The 22692-nt window shown below is 39.6% G+C and overlaps 3 protein-coding genes across 4 annotated transcripts; 2 read left to right on the forward strand and 1 right to left on the reverse strand.

Moving 5' to 3' along the window:
- The first annotated feature begins 311 nt into the window (after positions 1 to 311).
- On the forward strand, positions 312 to 2696 carry LOC117787533 (titin). The gene is made up of 2 exons (XM_034626078.1): positions 312 to 343; positions 427 to 2696. The coding sequence occupies exons 1-2, from the start codon at positions 341 to 343 to the stop codon at positions 2548 to 2550; spliced, it is 2127 nt and encodes a 708-aa protein (XP_034481969.1). The 5' UTR covers positions 312 to 340; the 3' UTR covers positions 2551 to 2696.
- Positions 2697 to 12730: 10034 nt separating this feature from the next.
- On the forward strand, positions 12731 to 17984 carry LOC117788669. 2 transcript variants are annotated; one of them, XM_034627502.1, is made up of 2 exons: positions 12731 to 13191; positions 17312 to 17984. In XM_034627502.1, exons 1-2 carry the CDS (start codon positions 13009 to 13011, stop codon positions 17648 to 17650), a joined length of 522 nt encoding a protein of 173 aa, XP_034483393.1. In that variant the 5' UTR covers positions 12731 to 13008; the 3' UTR covers positions 17651 to 17984. The 2 variants fall into 2 exon arrangements, with proteins under 2 accessions (XP_034483393.1, XP_034483394.1); XM_034627503.1 differs by lacking the exon at positions 12731 to 13191 and adding an exon at positions 16965 to 17206.
- A 2033-nt stretch (positions 17985 to 20017) lies between these two features.
- On the reverse strand, positions 20018 to 20916 carry LOC117788080 (venom allergen 3-like). The gene is made up of 2 exons (XM_034626746.1): positions 20712 to 20916; positions 20018 to 20644 (listed from the first exon to the last, which is right to left on the reverse strand). Exons 1-2 carry the CDS (start codon positions 20856 to 20858, stop codon positions 20054 to 20056), a joined length of 738 nt encoding a protein of 245 aa, XP_034482637.1. The 5' UTR covers positions 20859 to 20916; the 3' UTR covers positions 20018 to 20053.
- Positions 20917 to 22692: the final 1776 nt, after the last annotated feature.

A 22692-nucleotide genomic window follows, 5' to 3' on the forward strand; every position in this document is an offset into this window, starting at 1 on the left:
CAACCAAGATGATATCTCTTCGACCTAATGAGGGGGCGACTCGGACGCTTGGAGGGGGCAAGAGCCAGGGTACTTGATGTGTCTAAGTGGCACCATGTGCGAGCTCGTTGGGCTTGCAAATGCTCTGCTTGTCTATAATGACCAACAGCAGTGCTGTTGTTGTTGTTGTTGTTGTTATTGTTATTTGCTGGGGCAAACAAAGTGTTGGTCATTGTTTGGTTTATGTGAGCGCCACATGGCAAACATTAGAGCGTATAAATATGCCGACAAATTGCGACTATTAATCATTCGACCCATAGATTCCATCGATAATACAATTAGCGTGGAGATCTATACCAATATGGTAGGTACCCAACGGAATAACCGCCCAGGCCCAGGATTAATCCTAACCCACCATTTTTTTTACTCTAATCATCTTCATCGCAGAAACTATTCATTGCGTGCATCTTTATTGCCGCAGCGACGGCTGCAGTGATTCCTGTCGAACAAGCCAGGCACCGTCGTGATGTCTCCGAGATCGTGAATGAGTATGTCCCACCACTGGAGGAAGTTGGTGTCGATGCTCCCCTTGGGAATGTCGCCCAAGACTCCGCCGCTGTAGGAGAAGATGGATACCGTTACAAAACCGTGCGTCGTCTGAAGTACCGTCAACGTCGTGATGTCTCCGAGATCGCCAACGAATACTTGCCCCCTTCTGAGGAAGTAGCTACCGAAGCCCCAGTCGATGCTCCTGTTGAGGAAGCTGCCCAAGACTCCGCTGTTCTCGCTGAAGATGGTTACCAATACAAAACTGTCCGTCGCCTGAGGTACCGTCAACGTCGTGATGTGTCCGAGATCGCCAACGATTACCTGCCCCCTTCTGAAGAAGTAGCTACCGAAGCCCCCGTGGAGGCTCCTGTTGAGGAAGCTGTCCAGGACTCCGCTGTTCTCGGTGAGGATGGTTACCAGTACAAGACTGTCCGTCGCCTGAGGTACCGTCAACGTCGTGATGTCTCCGAGATCGCCAACGATTACCTGCCACCCTCTGAGGAAGCTGTTACCGAAGTCCCCGTCGAGGAAGTCGCTCAAGATTCCGCCGTTCTCGCTGAAGATGGTTACCAATACAAGACTGTTCGTCGCCAGAAGTACCGTCAACGTCGTGATGTCTCCGAGATCGCCAACGATTACCTGCCTCCCTCTGAGGAAGTCGCTGAGGAAGCTCCCGTCGAGGAAGTCGCTCAGGACTCCGCTGTTGTCGGTGAGGATGGATACCAGTACAAGACTGTCCGTCGCCTGAAGTACCGTCAACGTCGTGATGTGTCCGAGATCGCCAACGATTACCTGCCACCCTCTGAGGAAGCTGTTACCGAAGTCCCCGTCGAGGAAGTCGCTCAGGATTCCGCCGTTCTCGGTGAGAATGGATACCAGTACAAGACTGTCCGTCGCCTGAAGTACCGTCAACGTCGTGATGTGTCCGAGATCGCCAACGATTACCTGCCACCCTCTGAGGAAGCTGTTACCGAAGTCCCCGTCGAGGAAGTCGCTCAAGATTCCGCCGTTCTCGCTGAAGATGGTTACCAATACAAGACTGTTCGTCGCCAGAAGTACCGTCAACGTCGTGATGTCTCCGAGATCGCCAACGATTACCTGCCTCCCTCTGAGGAAGTCGCTGAGGAAGCTCCCGTCGAGGAAGTCGCTCAGGACTCCGCTGTTGTCGGTGAGGATGGATACCAGTACAAGACTGTCCGTCGCCTGAAGTACCGTCAACGTCGTGATGTGTCCGAGATCGCCAACGATTACCTGCCACCCTCTGAGGAAGCTGTTACCGAAGTCCCCGTCGAGGAAGTCGCTCAGGATTCCGCCGTTCTCGGTGAGAATGGATACCAGTACAAGACTGTCCGTCGCCTGAAGTACCGTCAACGTCGTGATGTCTCCGAGATCGCCAACGATTACTTGCCACCCTCTGAGGAAGTAGCTACCGAAGCCCCAGTCGATGCTCCTGTTGAGGAAGCTGCCCAAGACTCCGCTGTTCTCGCTGAAGATGGTTACCAATACAAGACTGTCCGTCGCCAGAAGTACCGTCAACGTCGTGATGTCTCTGAGATCGCCAACGATTACCTGCCACCCTCTGAGGAAGCTGTTACCGAAGTCCCCGTCGAGGAAGTCGCTCAGGATTCCGCCGTTCTCGGTGAGAATGGATACCAGTACAAGACTGTCCGTCGCCTGAAGTACCGTCAACGTCGTGATGTCTCCGAGATCGCCAACGATTACTTGCCACCCTCTGAGGAAGTAGCTACCGAAGCCCCAGTCGATGCTCCTGTTGAGGAAGCTGCCCAAGACTCCGCTGTTCTCGCTGAAGATGGTTACCAATACAAGACTGTCCGTCGCCTGAGGTACCGTCAACGTCGTGATGTCTCCGAGATCGCCAACGATTACCTGCCACCCTCTGAGGAGGTCGCTGAGGAAGCTCCTGTTGAGGAAGTTGCTCAAGAATCGGCAGTACTCGGTGATGATGGCTACCAATACAAGACTGTCCGTCGCTTGAGGCTACGTCATCGTCGTGCCTTGTAAGCGCGCAATCTGGTACCTGCCTGTATACGATTAGAACCATTTATCCCCACCAAGCACTTGTTAGGTTGTAAGTAAGAGTCCTGTTTTGCCATTATTTAACGATTGAAATCAACAAAAATAAATCCAGCAAAAATTGTTATAATATACACTCGTCGTGGCACTTTTATTGTTCCAAGGACTCTGCCAGGCAGTTAGCCAGCTGTTCACCTGTCCGCCTCCAGAACTGTCCGGCTGTAGCTCTTGGTATAGCGAAGCTCTCGGCGTTTTCATAAATTGTATACCTTTTCGCTTAGTTATGACAGCAACAGTTAAGCTCATGGCTCAGCGCACAAGAACGCAATTATCCAAAGACGAGGCAAGGCAAAAAGGACCTAGTTACCCCACTCTACCTTAACCAGGGGGAACTTCAGCGAACTCTAACAAATACTTTAAGCTATGCTTTTGAAGATGTTAATCTCATGTCAAGTCCACTTTACACACAACGTTAAGGGTTTCGGCCAGTGCAACAGCCAAAAACCCCAAAACAACACTACGAACAAGGACAAAAGTCGCCCATTGATTTGTGTGTGTCGGTTGTGTGTGTGTGTGTGTGAGTGAGTGTGTTGTTTGGTGTTGGCAGAAAAAGTTGTTAAGTTAAAAGGCATTTGAACCGCAGCGGGCAAGGATTTCGGTCAATGCGCCTGGACGGGGTCTAACAACTTCCTTTGCACGCGCCCCTGAACGGCTCACAGGACTCACTCGGGATCCCATCGTCCGTCCGTCTGTCCGTCCGTCTGTCCGTCCGTCCGTCCGACCGGCCGGCCAACTAATAATAATTTATCGATCCCCTAGCTAAAGTAGTCACATACGTGGTCGCCCTTCCTATGATTTATGGCTTCCAGTAACTTGGGCGTGCCAAAATAAAAAAGAGAAGAAAAAAACAGCAAACTAAGGCAAAGCAAAGGTGCCAGGCGGACGCCAAATTGGTTTAATGTGTGGTTAGACAACTTATTTAACTGTATTTTCAAGTGGCTTGCAGTGCAGGGACACAAGTCTACACCACACTCTATCGGAGCAACCACTCAGGCGGTGCCACAATTCACATTTTTCGCCCACATAAATCATGCGATGGCAAAACAAAACGGGTTGCCCAATTCGAATATGTAACTGTATCTCGCTGGGGGCTCTAACCCTCAAGAGGGAGGTGAGGAGACAAGTCGAGGGAGGGAGTGCTCTGCACTCACAAATCAGGGCATAAACTTCGTGTGTACACGAAGTACTCGTAAATCAATCGGTTTGCTATCAAGCTGACATTATGACATCATTAAGACAATTATCTATGCTGAATTATTTAGGTCCACGATAACTTCAGATCTTTAGAGAGCCAACTATTTTAATGGCCTTGGCCAAAAACAAAATATATGCGAACTTCAAAGCGGAAATCACATAAAATTTTATGAATTATTTCAAATATTTTCAATTACTTTTGCGAGGGTCGAGTGTCCGCAGTTCGCAGTCTTCGGGCAGAAGTGAAAGTCACCCTAGTTAGACAAATGGTAGAGCGTAAAAAACCACATAAAGAAATTTATGCGCCATTCAAGCGTAGAACATTAACACATCCTAACATCCTAACATCCAACATCTAGGAGCTGGAGAAGCATCCATGCTCTACTTGACTTCATAAACAGCACAATGAAAGTGAAACGGAAACAACATGAAAGACAGTTTAGTAAAGCTGAAGTGTTAATACTCTGACAAAATGCTGTGATCTAAAAAAAATTAATTTTTAGTTCTATAAATATCATACAATAAAATTAATTACATTCGTTTATACGATGATAGCTAAATTACACAACATTTTGATTAAATTTGTTTAGATATTTCTTTTAAAATAGCTACAATTTTAAGCTATTTTCACTAAGTCTTCTTTAAGATATAGAAATGAAATCAAAATGATTCCAAAGTGAAACAATTGCGCCATTATTTCAGTTAAAAACTAGTTCCCAGAGTTCACAATATACAAAGGTTTCAAATTGTCAACACGATTCCTAAAACAACTGAATCACCCACAGTAAGGGTATTCTAATGTCTATGACTCTTAATGTGCTTATTGCCAACTGCTTTCATATTTAACTTGATTAAAATTCAAGAGGTCTTGGTTCAAAAACTAAAGTTGTATTTATTTTTTGTGATGCTTGAAGTCATAATTTAGCATTTATGGCGCCATTATTGAAATGCCGAGGGTGATCTAATAAGCAACCACCCTAGAACGTATGACTGTTGGCCAGCAATTGGAGAGCCAAAATCAATTTAGACCAACTCAGTCGCTGATTAGCCTGCCACATGCAAATAAAAGAAGGATAGAGTTCTGCGGGAGAGTGTTGAAGATGCGCAGGATATTCCAACGGATGCGATACTATACTCTCTGGTCGGGTTTCATTTGGTCTGCAGTTGGCATTACTAAGTAAGCGCCGGACATGGCCAGGACGTGGCTGTGTGGTAAACAACTGTCTGCAACAACTTTACGGTCACAATATAATTTATTCAATGCCATTTGGCGCTCGTGGAGCGCACATAACACGAGCAATTGACATTTTTGTGACTTTTTGAAAACTATAAAATGTGCAGTGCTCCCGCATTTGGGCCATATAAGCACAAGGCGGGCCACAGAACAAAACCGGCCGGGCCAACTCAAGTCAAGGCAAGACGTAATGATGACGGGCCATAACGACCACAAAGAAATGAGGCACAGTCTAAGAGAGAGGGAGAGAGAGAACAACTGTTGTTGTTCGACAGAATAATAAAGTTGTGCTTGATTATGTGTGTGTTGTGTTGTTGTGTCTGTGTGTAACGAGAAATATCAAATACGACAACAACTAAAATAAAATTGTCAGCGCGTTGTATGTAACAGGACTTATAACACATCTCAGGCCCAGACCCAGGCAGGACTAAAAACTCCCTCCTCAGCTCCACAACAGGGCGACAACAGCCACGCCCATTCTATGCAACACACTCTTGCCCCAGCAACCCACTTCCACTCCCCTCGTCCCACCATTTGTGCGGCTCGTCAATGGACGTCGGGCAACAGCAGGAGCCGTTTGCCGGATATCCTTTTTGACATGTCATTAAATTTTATATACACAATAATTTTTCACAATTTGCTTTATGGCCATTTTAAGAGTCTGTCCCGATGTGTGCGTTGAATATTATATACACTTATACATATGTATACGTATCTAAAATGAAGTCCAAAGCAAACAATAACAACAGTAACAAGTGACACTTTATTGAATGTAGACAAATGGTCAATACGCTCAGTGAGATGGACTGTGAAAGAAATTCGAAAAAAGAGAGAGGAAGAAATAGAAAGATAGAGATACTGCAAGATGTAATATGGGTAAAGTTTCAGCAGGTGAGAGACGTTAGAAACTTCTCTAAAAGGTGCTAAAAATGTATACAATTATGTATATTATACAAAAAAAAGTTAGTTATTAAAAATACATCGATCTCTTATATAAATATATATTCTTGATCAATGAAAACATTTAAATCTTAATAGATTTTCTTTAAATTTTATCGTGTCCAAATGATACTGAATTCATTTGATAATAATGGACTCTTTTTATTACTTGATATGCTTCTTAAGTCATCTAATGCCAATAAATAAATGCATAATTCTCTCAATATTTTGCCACTTATTTAGCTTAATTATTGTATCAATCGATGTAGTGCTTTGTTTAATTATCTAGTCAGTTTCATTCAGCTGTATATGATTTCTATTTGAAGCTCATCATAGGAATACTGGCATATCTCAATGCTAATCAGCTTAAGTATCAAAATGTCTAACCAACAAACCACAATATTATTATTACACAGAGTCTGGTCATAAAAACTAAACGCTTGGCTCCGAAAAAGGAATGCACAATAACATGGATGACTAGGAGGGAAACGGAGGAAACGGAGTTCCAGTTTAGCATACTATATAATTTTACGGTCATTAAATATTATTTCAAAATCGAAGCCACACAGACAGAAAGAAAGAGAGACAGACAAACAAACAGATAGATGGATAAACGGAAGTTAAGCCTTTGTTTGGTTGGTTTGTTTGTTTGTTTGTTTGTTTGTTGGCTTCTCGTTCTGGCCATGTCCTGTAAATGTTAAATTGCTGAAATTATACGTTTTATTATGATACAGTGACTGCTGTCCGTACTCGCACAGTGTGTTGTCCGCTGTGTGGCTTACAATCGAATTGGCATTATGTGGCATTACAGGAAACCAAACCAAACTAAATCGAACTGAACCAAAGTGAAGTGAAAGCTAAAGCTCAAGCTATTTCTTTCCTCTGTCACTGTCCCTGTCTCTGTCTCTCTCATTTTTGTGACAAGGAGCAACGCAATCGTCCGTTCAGCATGCAAAGTGAACTTGAAAAGGCTTCGGTGCGGCGACATGCCACACAAAAAGCCAGTCAATGATACGACTACGAGTCTGCCACATGAGGCAGACAGGCAGAGTGTTAGTGAAGCTGCAGAAGCAAGAAGAACTATCATATGTAGTTGTAAACCAGAGCCAAGTCACTCTGTGGCAATAAAGGAAATCTTCTTACAAAACATTCGCTTAAGTTTATTCAAACAAACTTAGATAACACATGGAGAAAGTGCAGGCAGAGAGAGAGAGAGAGGGAGAGAGGGAGAGAGGGAGAGGGAGACGCACTCGAAGACTTCCTTCTTGTCGATGTGGCAGAGACAAAGACGCTTCAATCAGTCAAGCGGAATAAGCAGCACCGCACGAGCAACATGAACTTTTCCCATCCACATCCAAAGGATCCAGCTAAAGGACCCACCTCTTCCAATTACAATGTCTTTTGTTTTATATATTTGACTCTTAGCCGGGGCAAATGCTCACTGCTCACTTTCTTGCCCTCTCCCTCTCTCTCTCTCATTCTCATTTCGGTTTGGCCATTTTGTGTTTTGCTACGTTTGCTCGGATTAAATGTATGACCGAGGAGCAGTTCAAAACCATGATTACACTTCAATCTATTCTTTCTTGACAGTGTCTGCTTTTCCTTTTGCCCATTTTGTTTTATGTCTATGCCGACGACCCTCCCTCCCCAATTTTGGCCTAAAATGAGCAGAAAAAAAATTGACATTGTGTTGAGAAAAATGCGTTTCAAAGAGATATAAAATGTTAACATGACCGAAAGATTCACATTCCCGCCCATCGCCCAATGGATATAAAACATTGAATTTAATCAAAAAGGATTTAGCTGTGGGTGATTTCCTCACTATGTGCATGTGTGTGTGTGTATGTGCAATGGGTTATTTCAATATCTCCTTGACCTTGCTCCTTGAGAAGATTCCGCGTTGCCACGTGCCACAACTACATTGACTCAGACTCGCGTTAGTGGCCATAAAGATAAATAAAGTAATGGCTGTTTCCACTATATTTACCACTAACTTGTATGTATGTAGTAGTAAAAGCTGCTGCTGCAGTGACATTACTCGATAGTAATTTTGTTGTAAAAAATGTAATAACTATAGAATTCAACCAGTTGACAATAAATGGTTTAATAATCAGCACACGCTGAAGAAATATATACCTAGTGTAGACATTAAGTAGTTTTTTTGAAAATGAATTCTTTCATTATTCAAATGCAGCTGTGTTATTTTGCCGGTTTAAAAACTGCTGCATACTTTTAGGCTGGCCTCATATTAACTTGGAAAGTATTATAAAAGATTTGAAAATAGTCGCGCATGGCAAACAAATTTTTAATTTACGTATGACCTTTATTGCCTTCCGCTGCTAACTTTGTTTTGATTCCTTTTTACTATAATTCAGTTTGCAATGCAAAGCGTTCGCTCCGCTTCAAAAAGCATTGCATGCTTTTAGGCTGTCGTTGAAAAGCGAAACGAAGCGACGCGTCGCCATTTTGAAATTGTGCGGCTGAAAAACATTTGAAGTAATTGTGCAGCCAATACATAATTAAGTTATTGTGACTAAAGCAACACAAAAAAAAATGAAGCGAAAAAGAGTAAAAGCTAACAAAATTAACTAAGCGTCGAGAGCTGCAGCGGAAGCGACTGTCGGCCAAAAACGGGACCTGGAATGGGTTGGTTGTGGCAGCCATCCAAGCGACAACCAACCAGTTGCAAGGATCTATGTGTCTGGCCAACCACCACGGCCGTGGCATGACGATGCGTGCACCAAAATCCGACTACGTGCATAGACGCTAGGCAGGCAGACGGACCCCGGCTCGAATTGTGGAATTATATTTCCTATGGGCGGTATTTTGAGGCACGCCTCCTGCACACACAACTGCCGGCGATTGCTCAGACGGTATAATTTGTAATCACGTTGAGTGCAGCGGCAACGGCAGCAGCAGCAGCAGCAGCTCTTTCCCAAAATCGGGGTTGTCCGGCTCTGACTAACCCCTTTCTCCTTGCCCCTTGCCCCTTGCCGTATCACCGTCTACTGCTGCCGGCTGTGGCAAGTGGTTGTTGACTGCCTGATGCTTAGCAAGGTCTTAGCTGTTATTACGCTCATGTGTCACTTTGACAATCCTGCCACACCATATGCGTCTGTCTGTGTGTGCGTTTGTGTGTGTGTGTCTGAGTCTGTGTTTTTGCACTGTTCATATTTTATTCAACATCTGCCTGTTCTAGTGGATTTCCAACTGTTGCTATCACATTCACAATCAGCCGCTCTCTCTCTCTCTCTCTCTCTCTCTTCCGCTCTCTCTCTCCCGCTCTCTTACTCCCTCTCAGTCTGTCTCGCTCGCTCTCTCTGATGTTTTTTATGGCGTCTGCAGACATTTTGCCAAGTTAATCTCCGGTTTGTTTTTCTGATAATGGGTTTGTCAACGCTACTTTGTGAGGCCCCTCTATTTAAGTGTGAGTTCATTTCTGACTCTCAGTGTGTATGTGAGTGAGTGTGTGTCTCTCTGTCTCATTCCATCTCTCTCTCTCTCTCTTCATCTCCATATTTAAATGTATGTATGCATACAACTGTAGTTGTAATGTCTGTCTCTTCCAGCCGCTGTCTGTGAACTGCCAAAAAAAATGCAATAAATAGTACAGCTATGACTAGAAAATACCCTGTAAATATAGAAATTTTTACAGTAAACCAACATTTTTTTTTTTAGTTTAGTAATCCTTTCTTAAACTTTTCTAAAGTAATTTTATAAAATTTAAGCACAGAATTTATTCAAGTCATGATTTCTAATTATTACCCTTAAAGTCGCTTGCAAAACATATATAACTTTGTTATTCAAATTGAATTAAAATTTTAAACAGATTTTTAAAACTTTTCTGAACTATTTTAGAAGGTACAAACTTTTTTAATAGTGAGAAAGATCTCAATATTTTCAGCTGCTGATAGACATTCTATGTTCATAATTTTACACATCTTTCTCTTTCGTGAGCCTCTCAAATTTTGACGGAATTAAAGCGAAGTCGTAATTCGGAACTACCCTTCAAAATCTACTCCCTGCAGTTGACAAATATTTGATCATCCTATTGAAATGCTCAGCTCGTTTATGGCAATGACATTAAAATGGTGTTGCTTTTCCCAAACGACACGCCCACAAATTTAAGAAAGTTAACGCCCCAAAATTAATCAAGCTGCTGTTGTAATTTTTGAACTGACAGTCAATGGACTAAGCAAGCTGTTGGCAGTTGCCAGCTACCAGCTACCAGTTGCCTGTTGTCACTTGTCTGTGGCTGTTGCGTGCCACAATTTGCTGCACTCTCGACATTGCCACCACCTGCTCGACGCACCATATTTTCGGCTAGGAGGGGGGATTTAACGAGGGGGCGGTAGGCGGTACAGTGTACGTGACATTGCCGCGGACTTGGGGCATCTCTGGAAAGCCGAGTCTCTTGTGCAGCTGCTTCAACTCAGCTGGTTACGTGTGTCATGTTTGCACTTGGCCTCAGAGCAGACTTTAACCGAGCTGCAGCTGATTTTGACAATCTCAATTAGAGGCGGAGAAACGGAACACGATGGGACACTTAAATGGCAATGCGAATGCGATTGCGATTGGTTTTCAAAAGGTGAATTGCGAATTGAGTTAACGAATTTGCAGCACATTTAAGAATAATAAAAGCCCGTTGAATTAATTGCACTTTTAAGCAGATTGCAACTTGTTAAACAACCAAGCAGCCAAGCCAAGCCAACCCCATGACAACAACAACAAGTAAGAACGCTGCAGTTCAGATGATAGACTGTTAAATGCCCGGTACCTGAGAAAAATTAAAATTAAAAAATTAAAAAATATTGTAAAAATACAAGAATTAAAAATTGGATTTAAATAAAAATAAAAACATAGTACCCTCTTTAAGGAAGATTCGAGCTTAAGTTGCCATCAAGTACAAAAAATTTCAGAATTAGCAAAAAGATAGGATAATAGAAAAGTAAAAAAAAATAATATAAAATGGATGTCGTTGGATCTGCATTAATTTATTAATAATAACAATTTATATTATCTTCTTTGTTTAATAAACGATCTTATTGAAATCTAAGCAACCGTTCGAAAATTGGTTGCTTTATCTCTGATAAGCTCGTATGGATAAAAATTTTCACCAACTCAATAGCCTGTGTAGCTTTAGGTTACTGGGCTAACAACCAAGCCAACCAACCCAATGACAACAACAACAGCAACAACAACAGCAAAGCGTGCGTTAATGGCTTTAGCTTAAGCAGTTGCCAGTTGCCAAGCTCATACCTCGTGGCCACATCAACCTGGCCAGGTTGACTTCAATTGCACGCACAGCAGCGCAGCTCAGACAAAGAGCAGGAATGGGGGATGGGAGTGGGAGTGGTAGTGGGAGTGGAAGTGGTGGGGTTCATGCCACCCACACGTTGCACTTAAGATGATAATCATGTTTACGTGGCGCAAGTTAAATTGCTAACGTAATGGACTAACAGCAGGTGAAGAGCAGTTGCCAGTTGGCCCTTTAGTCGTCTGCTCTGATGTTGCTGCTGTTGCTGCTGTTCATGCAGCTCATGCGTGTGCCCTGCTCCTGTCAGCGGCACATTTCGGTTAGCTCCTTGCAAGTGGCCAACAAGGCTGGCAAAAAACCATTTATTTGGACCAAACGAATTGAGGAAGACGGTGTAGCAGGAGCAGGAGCAGGAGCATGAGAGTAGAGATCTCGTGTGGTGTACGCTTCATTGGACAACTGAATATGCAAATTGAATTGAGCGTATTATCGACAAAGGCAGCAGCGACGACGTAGTTGGCAACTGCAGGTAAGCAGTACCTACCTGCCTGCCAGGGCCATCGACATCAGCATCAAAAGCATCAACATCAACATAATCGCTCAAGCCAAGGGCTTTGCCAGCGATTGCGTTTGGCCAACAGGGCGGCACAACGGGGCCGGGATGATGACCAAGATGGCAGCGCCAAATGGTGCACAAAATTAAAATTTTAATGCCAAGCAGCTGACGCTTGTTTGGGTTTGGCGCAAACAATTGGGGCTAAGCAGAAAGCGCTCTGCTTAAATGGCATACAAAGAACTTGTTCAAAAATCATTGCATACTTTCGCGCTGCACATGAATACGAAAAACGTTGCATGCTTTTAGGCAGCATATTTTAAAACTTTATTTTTAAATTGTCTAGTTCAGGTAATATTTAAATATAAGCTTTAATTAATAAGGTATAAACATTTTAGGCTTAAAAATACAATATAATACAATCATTATCTAAGTTAAATTAATTTAAAATTGCAAGTAATCTTATTAAAACAAAAATCATGAGTTAAAGTTAGCTGTAAAAGCTAGAAATATTTGTATTAATTAATTTTATATGATTTAAAAATCATTGCGAAAAATATTTAAAGATTTATTTATATTTTAAGGTGTTAGTTTGGAAGACTGTGTAGTTGAACAACGCAACCTTTAAGCTACTAATTAAATATTTTAAACTGAAAATATGAACAATTGCGTTGCGTGCTGCAATTAACTTGAAATTACTGCATACTTTGCGGCTGCACCTGTTAAATTAACTTGGCCTTGCACTCTCTCCCTCTTTCGCTCTCTTTTTCGCTTGTTTTTCTTTTTGTTTTTATTCGCATAGCATTCAGGTTCTCTTTATTCTCTGAACGAGCGTGTCGTTGATTGTTGATTGACGCACGTAAACAAAAAGTGCGCCAAGTGCCACAGGCATGGAACCTATACCTATACTCAATCCACTTATACTCGTGTATATTCAAGTCTCCGGGTACTCAAAACCGCTGGCCAGTCAACGCCGAGCGCTGTGCCGGAGCGGCCGCGGTATTCAGTCAACAAAGCGAAAGACAACAACAACAACAAAATACGCCGCAACGAACAAAAAGCAAAGCCAAGAGAAAACTTTTATTTCGAACAGTAAAAAAATTATAAAATTAACGCTATGTAAAACGGCAGCAAAAAACTAAACAAATTGGACAACTGGTGGCACAGTGGTTGTCGTCATCATTGCAGTAAAAACAAAAAAATCCCATCATGACGACGACATGCCGCACAACAACAACAACAGCAACATTATTGGCCACGCCCATACCGCCCACAATTAACGGGAGCAGCGCGATGCAACAACGACGCCAGCTGCTGCGCAGCGTTGAAAACTTGCGCGGTCGCGTACGTCAAGTGCTAAAATGTGTTATTAATTTACACATTGAATTTTTGGTAATTGAAAAGCAAGAAAAAATACGAGAAAACCTTAAAAAAAAAGTAAAGCACACAAAAGTCATTTGACATCCAATTGTAATTCGTGTCGCATGTCGAGTGCATAATTCATGAAGGCACAAAAGAGAGGCAGAGAGTGAGAGTGGGAAAGTGTGAGAGATAGTAAGAGAGACAGAGTCGAATAACAACATTTGTTATTGAAAGCACTCGACAGCTGATATGACAAACCGGTAGACGACGATTCCACAATTAAACTCTTCATTTGATTGTTTGTTATTGTAAATACTTGGCCGTGTTATCAGTCTTTGGGTTATTATATTATGTCCATTCCCTGAAGCCATGAAACGGGTCAGATAAAAGATGAAAATAACCGAGTAGAATCTTATAATGAGTATAAAAGTATATTTCTGATAAGCCTGAATTCCCCCTTCTTTTAATGATAAAAAAATCATTAAATTTCCCCTTTTTACTCATAGAACTAAAAAAGATTATAGAATTTGAATTTTTCCTAGAGATATTGACTTCAAGTATACTTATTTTACAAAATGAGTTCATATTATTAACAAAACAGAAAAATATCACAAGTAAATAATTAGAACAATTAAATTTATATTCCCGAAAATAGCTTCTCCAAAAAAGTTTTTCTTTTAAAGACTCTAATAATAATTTCAGCTGTTGAATATCATTTTGATCATTATTTTGCCCCTAAACTGATTCTGCATCAAAATTTTAACTACTTAAAAAATTCAAATTTTTGGTCACTACTGTCATATTTTTCCATACCTACTCCATTAGACTTTATCCATAACTTCGAAGTCTCATAACTTTGCCAAAACTAAACCGATTTTCATGCGGAATATCATTTTGATCATTATTTGGCCTCTAAATTGATTCTGCATCAAAATTTTAATTACTTAGAAAATTTCATATTTTGGTCATCACTGTCATATTTTTCCATACCTACCCCTTAACACTTTATCATAAACTTCAAGCTCTCATAACTCTGCCAAAACTTAACCGATTTTCATGCGGAATATCATTTTGATCATTATTTGGCCTCTAAATTGATTCTGCATCAAAATTTTAATTACTTAGATAATTTCATGTTTTGGTCATCACTGTCATATTTTTCCATACCTACCCCTTAACACTTTATCATAAACTTCGAAGTGTCATAACTTTGCCAAAACTAAACCGATTTTCATGCGGAATATCATTTTGATCATTATTTGGCCTCTAAATTGATTCTGCATCAAAATTTTAATTACTTAGATAATTTCATGTTTTGGTCATCACTGTCATATTTTTCCATACCTACCCCTTAACACTTTATCATAAACTTCGAAGTGTCATAACTTTGCCAAAACTAAACCGATTTTCATGCGGAATATCATTTTGATCATTATTTGGCCTCTAAATTGATTCTGCATCAAAATTTTAACTACTTAAAAAATTTAATTTTTTGGTCATCACTGTCATATTTTTCCATACCTACCCCTTAACAGTTTATCATAAACTTCAAGCTCTCATAACTCTGCCAAAGCTGAACCGATTTTCATGCGGTATATCATGTTGATCATTATTTGGCCTCTAAATTAATTCTGCATCAAAATTTTAATTACTTAGAAAATTTCATATTTTGGTCATCACTGTCATATTTTTCCATACCTACCCCTTAACACTTTATCATAAACTTCGAAGTCTCATAACTCTGCCAAAACTGAACCGATTTTCATGCGGAATATCATTTTAATCATTATTTGGCCTCTAAATTAATTCTGCATCAAAATTTTAATTACTTAGAAAATTTCATATTTTGGTCATCACTGTCATATTTTTCCATACCTACCCCTTAACAGTTTATCATAAACTTCAAGCTCTCATAACTCTGCCAAAGCTGAACCGATTTTCATGCGGAATATCATTTTGATCATTATTTGGCCTCTAAATTAATTCTGCATCAAAATTTTAATTACTTAGAAAATTTCATATTTTGGTCATCACTGTCATATTTTTCCATACCTACCCCTTAACACTTAATCATAAACTTCGAAGTCTCATAACTTTGCCAAAACTAAACCGATTTTCATGCGGAATATCATGTTGATCATTATTTGGCCTCTAAATTGATTCTGCATCAAAATTTTAATTACTTAGAAAATTTCATATTTTGGTCATCACTGTCATATTTTTCCATACCTACCCCTTAACACTTTATCATAAACTTCGAAGTTTCATAACTCTGCCAAAACTGAACCGATTTTCATGCGGAATATCATTTTGATCATTATTTGGCCTCTAAATTAATTCTGCATCAAAATTTTAATTACTTAGAAAATTTCATATTTTGGTCATCACTGTCATATTTTTCCATACCTACCCCTTAACACTTTATCATAAACTTCGAAGTCTCATAACTCTGCCAAAACTGAACCGATTTTCATGCGGAATATCATTTTGATCATTATTTTGGTCTCTAAATTAATTCTGCATCAAAATTTTAATTACTTAGAAAATTTCATATTTTGGTCATCACTGTCATATTTTTCCATACCTACCCCTTAACACTTTATCATAAACTTCGAAGTCTCATAACTTTGCCAAAACTAAACCGATTTTCATGCGGAATATCATTTTGATCATTATTTGGCCTCTAAATTGATTCTGCATCAAAATTTTAATTACTTAGAAAATTTCATATTTTGGTCATCACTGTCATATTTTTCCATACCTACCCCTTAACACTTTATCATAAACTGAAGTTTCATAACTCTGCAAAACTGAACCGATTTTCATGCGGAATATCATTTTGATCATTATTTGGCCTCTAAATTAATTCTGCATCAAAATTTTAATTACTTAGAAAATTTCATATTTTGGTCATCACTGTCATATTTTTCCATACCTACCCCTTAACACTTTATCATAAACTTCGAAGTCTCATAACTCTGCCAAAACTGAACCGATTTTCATGCGGAATATCATTTTGATCATTATTTTGGCCTCTAAATTGATTCTGCATCAAAATTGTAATTACTTAGAAAATTTCATATTTTGGTCATCACTGTCATATTTTTCCATACCTACCCCTTAACACTTTATCAATAACTTCGAACTGTTATAACTTTGCCAGAACTTAACAGATTTTCATGCGAAATATCACTATGATCATGATTTGACCTCTTAATTGATTCTGTATCAGAATTTTAAGTACTTAAAAAGTTCATTTTTGGTCATTTCTGCGTACTTTACATTGACACTTTTCAAAAATTTTATAGCTTGCATAACTTTGTCAAAACCAACCCAATATTCATGAGAAATATCATTATCACAATTATTTGAGCTCTAAACTGATTCTGCATCGAAATTTAATGCACTTAAAAAATTATATATTTTGGTCAACATTACCCACGTTACCCAACGATGTCATTTATCGTTATTTATTATTTGTTACATACAGCTGACATTCTTATCGTTCCTTGGCCTTTCAATTTGAGTTATCAGCTGTTATCAACAGAATGTTGTAAATGCAACCGCACTTGTTTCTCTTACCTTTCTTCCTCTCTCTCTCTCTCTTGATGTTTTTAACTCTTTGCATGTCTGTTAACAGTTGCGACACAGATTTCAACATGTTAATGCAATTATAGCGTGCTATTGGGGGCGACATTTCACGATATAGAGCAAGTCAAGCGAGGCACAGGTGTTTACCTTGATTACAATCCAGACTTTGGGTCAGAGCAAGAGACTTTATATACATTTGTAACACTACCTGGCTTATTTTACCCACTGTGCAGGGCGGGGGTGTGGGCTTAAAATCAGTTAGCATGCATTCTGACATGAGCTTAGCTTGCGTGGTTCACTGAATTTGCTAATTGGGTGCTAATAGACAGAAACAAGGCATAGATTTCTTGTTCTTGTTGTTATTCTTATAGATATATAGAACTGAAATCTGAGAAGTTAACGGCGAATGCACATGGCAAATTCAAATAGAAGAAGAAGACTGACAGTTAACATGGTACGGTGGTGAACGGAACGCTGACACTGTCATTCGACACCTGAGCTCAAATTGAGCTAAATAAGCGACTTTTAGCTAATCTAATTTGAAATTGACACCTTTCAGGTGCTCGATTCCAATGTGGCTGTACTGCTCGACGAGGTGCGATCTCTAAACGACGACTATGCGGAAGTGCAACGTCTGGATAGGTTAATTGACACATTACGCGATTACAATGGACCCACAATTTGCCACGAGTGGCCATATCCTTTGATATTCAAGGGCACAATCGACGAAGCGCACGTTGCACAAATACTCAACAAGGAACTGGAACTGGAGTTGGTTCCAGCCGGAACAAAGGATCAGCTGTTAAGTGCGAGCGAGATGACTAGTCTAAGAAAACCAAGATCAAAACTATTGCGGTGCCATGGAACAAAGAAAGCAAATGGAACCAGTAAAAGCTGACTTAAAAGAGTAAATACGCCTTTAGTTAGTCAAGTAACTATTTTGAAAAATTTTAAAATTCGCAAATTTATTATTTTCATAGCTACTAATAATTCTTAGATTAAGTTTAAGAAAAAAACAGATCCAGTTTGTTTTAATATTATAACATTTAAAAACACAACCTTTTAAGTTATTTTATTGTCAAAACATTTACTTGACCTACTGTAGGTGTGTGTGTCCTAAATTTATGTTCTTACCTCAAATTCATACATATTTGATGAGCTGCTGCCAATTTCTTGTCCTGAACAAAAATAAATACCAAAAAAATAAACTTAAGCATATAAATGTCAAGCAACTTGTTAGTGGTTTCTGTTACTGGCCGTTTAATTTACTGTGGTCAATCGGCAGCAGTTGCTATTGAAATATTGATATAACAAGACACCACATGCCTCCCCTCCTCTCCCCTCACCACACATAAACCCCTCAATCACCCCCTCAACCACAGGTGTCGCGTTTGTGATTTTTGCGGTGATGCGAGCGTTGAATTTGACACGACACTGTGCCTGAGATTGAGTTGTATCCGTCTCAATACAATGCCGTTACCGTTACTCCCACTCCCCCTTTCCCTGCCATTCTCTATTGTTGGAACAGACGCAACAAGTTAGCACATCTAATTAAAATGGCCTCATACGCAGATCCTTTGTAATGGAGCAACAATGGCGCAATGAAAGGCAAAAGTGAAAGCATTAAGTGTAGAATACGTTGTTGTTGTTGATGTTGTTATTGTTGGTCTGCTTATTAATTATAAATAAACCCAACAACAACACTTGCAAGTATAGAAACAAAGCGAGTGTGTGCGAATGTTGCCGTTTGTTGTAAATTATTCATAACGGTATTATCAGCTTTTACAGCGCGTTGCCAGACTGATTAAATTGCTCGTCCAGGTGGAGGGAATAAGAAGGGCAGTGTCGCCAACAGAGTAAAAAAGGGCTGTATCTGATGGAAAAGCATTCTGAAAATAGCTGAATCTACGAAACTTTTTTAACATCAGTTTTTTTATTTATATATAAAAGTTTCAAAATTGCAATTTTATGTGAATTTTTAATTTAATAATTTAAACATACATAGCTAAATATATATTTTATAAAAAAATCAGATTTTTGGAAAATAACAACTATAAAATTATTCTTAAATCGAACTTGGAGAATTGCCTGAACTAGCTATAAAATAGCTAAATTGGCAACAGTGAAGCAGAAGCACACAGAGCTAATGATGAGCTTATAGCCCACACACACACACACGCATACATTGAAAAAGAGAGAGCGGATGTGTGTTTGTGTGTGTGTGTTTGCTTTCTGGCAATATCTCTCCTCTTTGCTGTGCGCGCAATTTATCAACTCGTTTCTCTGTGTGTATATGTACAGTATATCTGGTAATTGTTTTTACAAAAAAATATTTGTTAATTTTTTTTTAGTTTTTTTTCTTATTTGTCATTGTTGTTGGTAGTTCTTTTAATAAGTAACATAATTCACTGTGTTTAAATATATCTAAAAACATAATAGCAAATGTGTAATATTTTATTTTCTGTCAAAAGACTGACTTGACATACTGTTTGTAGATATGTTTGTGTGTGGTCAGGGACAATTGAAGCTGCGCGTAATAATTATTAAAAAAATAAACAACAGCAAGCACAACAATTGAGATAATGAGCGCACGAAGACAACAACGAAAGGCGAAAGTAAAAATGTCGCCAAGGTTGACAGACACTGACAAAGAGCACAAGAGACAGAGGAAAGGGAAGAGAGAGACAAGGAACAAAGCTTAAGTCGAGCTTGGTTTTTTTTATCTAGCACAACGATAACAATTCAACCAACAGGCTATTTAACCAGGCAAAAGACTGCAAAATTAATGGCCCAAAAGGATGGCAACAACAAAAACAACTACTACAGCCAGAGCAACAACAATGGCTTTGGTTAACCTCAGCGGGCCAAAGGAATGAGCCTATCAATGACAATGCCATAAAATAAACGTTGAATGCAACGGACAACAATTGAAAACTTTTGTGCAACTTTTTCCTTTCAACTTTAAACTTGAAATTGTTGCCGCAACTCTTGAGATTTGACACTACAAACTGAATGGAGCAACAAGCTAAAGGAGTTTGACAGTACATTTCTCTTCGAAGTATAAGAGTGCATATACCCTGTAGCTATGCAGTCCTGCTTAAATGCTTTCAGCGCTCGATGGAACAAAGAGACTAGTCCCAAAATGCTGCTATAATTATAAGCCACCTTTCATCTACTTAAATTATACTTCAACTGGGGATAAATACTCCATACAGGAATCACAGTTTTAAAATTATTAAATAAAAAGAAAAAGAAGAATTTCCTGTGTATTTTTCGGGGCTATTTGTTAACCAACCTGTTTTTATTTCTCACTTATAATAGCAATTTTTGGTTTCAATTCTTGAAGTTCGTAAAGTTTTTCTCCAGGTTTGGCTTTTTCATTGTACAGACAGGTTATATAAAATATCCTTTTGTGGCCAGGACCTTGAATTAATATGCCACAGCCGACATAATTAACTTTGTGATTAATTATATTTGCCAATTCATAATCTTTTCTTGAAGCATTCGACGGAAAACTATATACAAACTTTTCGTCTACATTTTCAGAATGACTAAACCATACTTTTTCAATTGCAAAAAGCGTAAAGGTGAACGGAGTATAATGTGCAGGGAGATCATCTGATTTGAATGAACTCCTGGCCACGTTCAAGAAACGTGCCGTGTTCACACACTCACTGACTTTGTCGTCATTGCAGAAGTTGGTAACACGCATCGCCAGAATGGAGAGCTCATGATCCCAGTATATCTTGGGCAAGGCCTTGGCTGGTGGTAAATTTTTCAAGAACGGCGCTCTTGATAAACGATCCCGTAGATTATTGTGATGATCGACGATTATTATTTTTAATTTTTCCATGTTAACGCCATCTCGTGGTTTCGTACATCGTGGTCCCCACTTGTGAAGCGATTGATTGTATTAAATTGCTTGATTTGATTGAAATCCTCATTTTTTTTTTACTTACAAACGGAATATCGCAGGCGATGTGGTTCACATCTGGCGGACAGAGTTTTTTGCGGCAATAGTCCTCCGGTGGATTTGGTGTACGCAATTCCCCACGCATTATATAGTGTGGCATTTTTGTCTTGAATATTGGTCCGTGGAAGGGCATCGCATACAGGTACAAGATGCTTAAAACTGAAGACTGTAAGTATAGCTGAAGTAACGAAACTTGCATCTTCAATGCTCCAATCACTTACTGAGAGTATTTTTAGCAAGTCGGGGATTAGCATCGTTAGACATGCAATTCGATCCATGTTCCACTTGACGGAACTAATTTCTAATGATATAGTCTCTCTATATTTATCAACATAGTTGTAAAGCTGGAAAGCTGCTAGCTTGCTCTGAAACGAACCTCGAACCAGAGATTGCAAAAAAATACCTTTCGACAAAATAAAAGGTTGAAATAATTAAGTAAATTTGTTTTCAATCATAATATAACTCTTATTTTAAATTTTTATTATGAAAATCAAAAATAATAGTGTATTTTCAAATATTGAAATTATGAATATAAATTATTTTAAAGTTTTTGTAATAACTTTTTAAAATAAAAATGGAATATAAATATCTTTTGAACCAAGTGGTGTATTTGCGAAATCTGAAAACATTCAATATCTTTCATATGCTACATCACATTCCGTAAAAAACAGCTATAACCATCATAAAAACAAAAAAAAGAACCTGAATACGTTTCTTGCTGCTATAAATAGAAAAGCTTAAGACATGTTTTAAATGCCCCATAGCCTAATGAAGTTTGCTCTAAGAAAGTTGAACAAATAAAATTAACCCTGCATGTTATGAAATCCTTGAGCTGTTTTTTGCACTTGTTGAAGGCGTTGCGAAGGAGTTCATTGAACGTTGCAACAATAACAATTATCGTGATCGGCCTTAAACCTGGCCTGAATGAATTGCTGTCTGCCTGCCTCTGCCGCTGCCTCTGCCTCTGCCGCCCACATTGGTTGCCAATCAAGAGTCGAGTTATTGTGCCCATTGGGGCAACTGCAATTAACAGTCCAGACAACACGGCAAGGCTCCTGTTGCTCCTTTTGTAACAGCACCTACTCTTTTCTCCTTTTCTACTACCACTTCCACTTTGTTTTTCCGGCCAGCCACTCACAATATGGACAGACACATAAAATGCCAACGCACGCACATGCCGAAGAATAAGCAGTAGAAGAAGAAGCAGCAGAAGAAGCTTTGCTTGATTCCAATTTTTTATGACAACAATTAAATTCGAATTGTTGCCTGTGTCTTTGATTTGACAGCAGCCTGAGTACTTCCCTCCATATCCCTTGGGCATTCCTCTCATTCAATAAAGCTCTTACTCCTCTCTCCCTCTCTCTCTCTCTTTGACCCTCTCTGCATGCTAGCAGCCCTTTGTCTGTCTCAGGCGTAGACTTGACTACGCTTTCGTGCGTGCTAATTGTTTGGGGGCCAAAAACTTGACGAATGCATATGCCTCTCTCGCTCGCACTGCATGCGTTGTCGTTTAACTTTTGCATACATGCTTTTGCATCAAGCACAAACACAACAACAGCAACAATAGGCAGCTAGAGTTGCCAGACAGTCGGCTGGCACGTGAATCCATTATGAAGGCAGCCAATTATGTGCGTGTCTTTCACTCAAATCCTCTCTCGTCCGTTGTGTGGATGGTAAGTGTCTGAGCGGCTGGGAGCGGGAGGTCGCTATTAAACTGTTTTCTTCAGCAACAGTAACAAGAACAACAACAACAAGAACAATGCATAAACCACAAAATATGTTTTTAATGCAAACGACTTTGGTTTGAGTTGCACGGCCAAGGTGAATACTGAGGACGCTTAATCAAAATGGCGGAGGAAGTAACTGAAAGCGTTTCATTGTAAGACGTTATTTTTTGAATGTATTGAAATTGTTTCGAATAGTCAATTAAATGGTATTTTAATATTTTGAAAAAGAAAATATAATTA

The sequence above is a fragment of the Drosophila innubila genome (genome assembly GCF_004354385.1).
Source record: "Drosophila innubila isolate TH190305 chromosome 3L unlocalized genomic scaffold, UK_Dinn_1.0 0_D_3L, whole genome shotgun sequence".
Classification (NCBI taxonomy): Eukaryota; Metazoa; Arthropoda; class Insecta; order Diptera; family Drosophilidae; genus Drosophila; species Drosophila innubila.

Coding starts and splice junctions, on each gene's coding strand:
- LOC117788669 (XM_034627502.1), top strand. CDS start 13,009: ATGACGACGACATGCCGCACAACAACAACAACAGCAACATTATTGGCC. Junction 13,192..17,311: donor ATTTACACATTGAATTTTTG/GTAATTGAAAAG, acceptor GACACCTTTCAG/GTGCTCGATTCCAATGTGGC.
- LOC117788080 (XM_034626746.1), bottom strand. CDS start 20,858: ATGCCCTTCCACGGACCAATATTCAAGACAAAAATGCCACACTATATA. Junction 20,645..20,711: donor TCGCCTGCGATATTCCGTTT/GTAAGTAAAAAA, acceptor TCGCTTCACAAG/TGGGGACCACGATGTACGAA.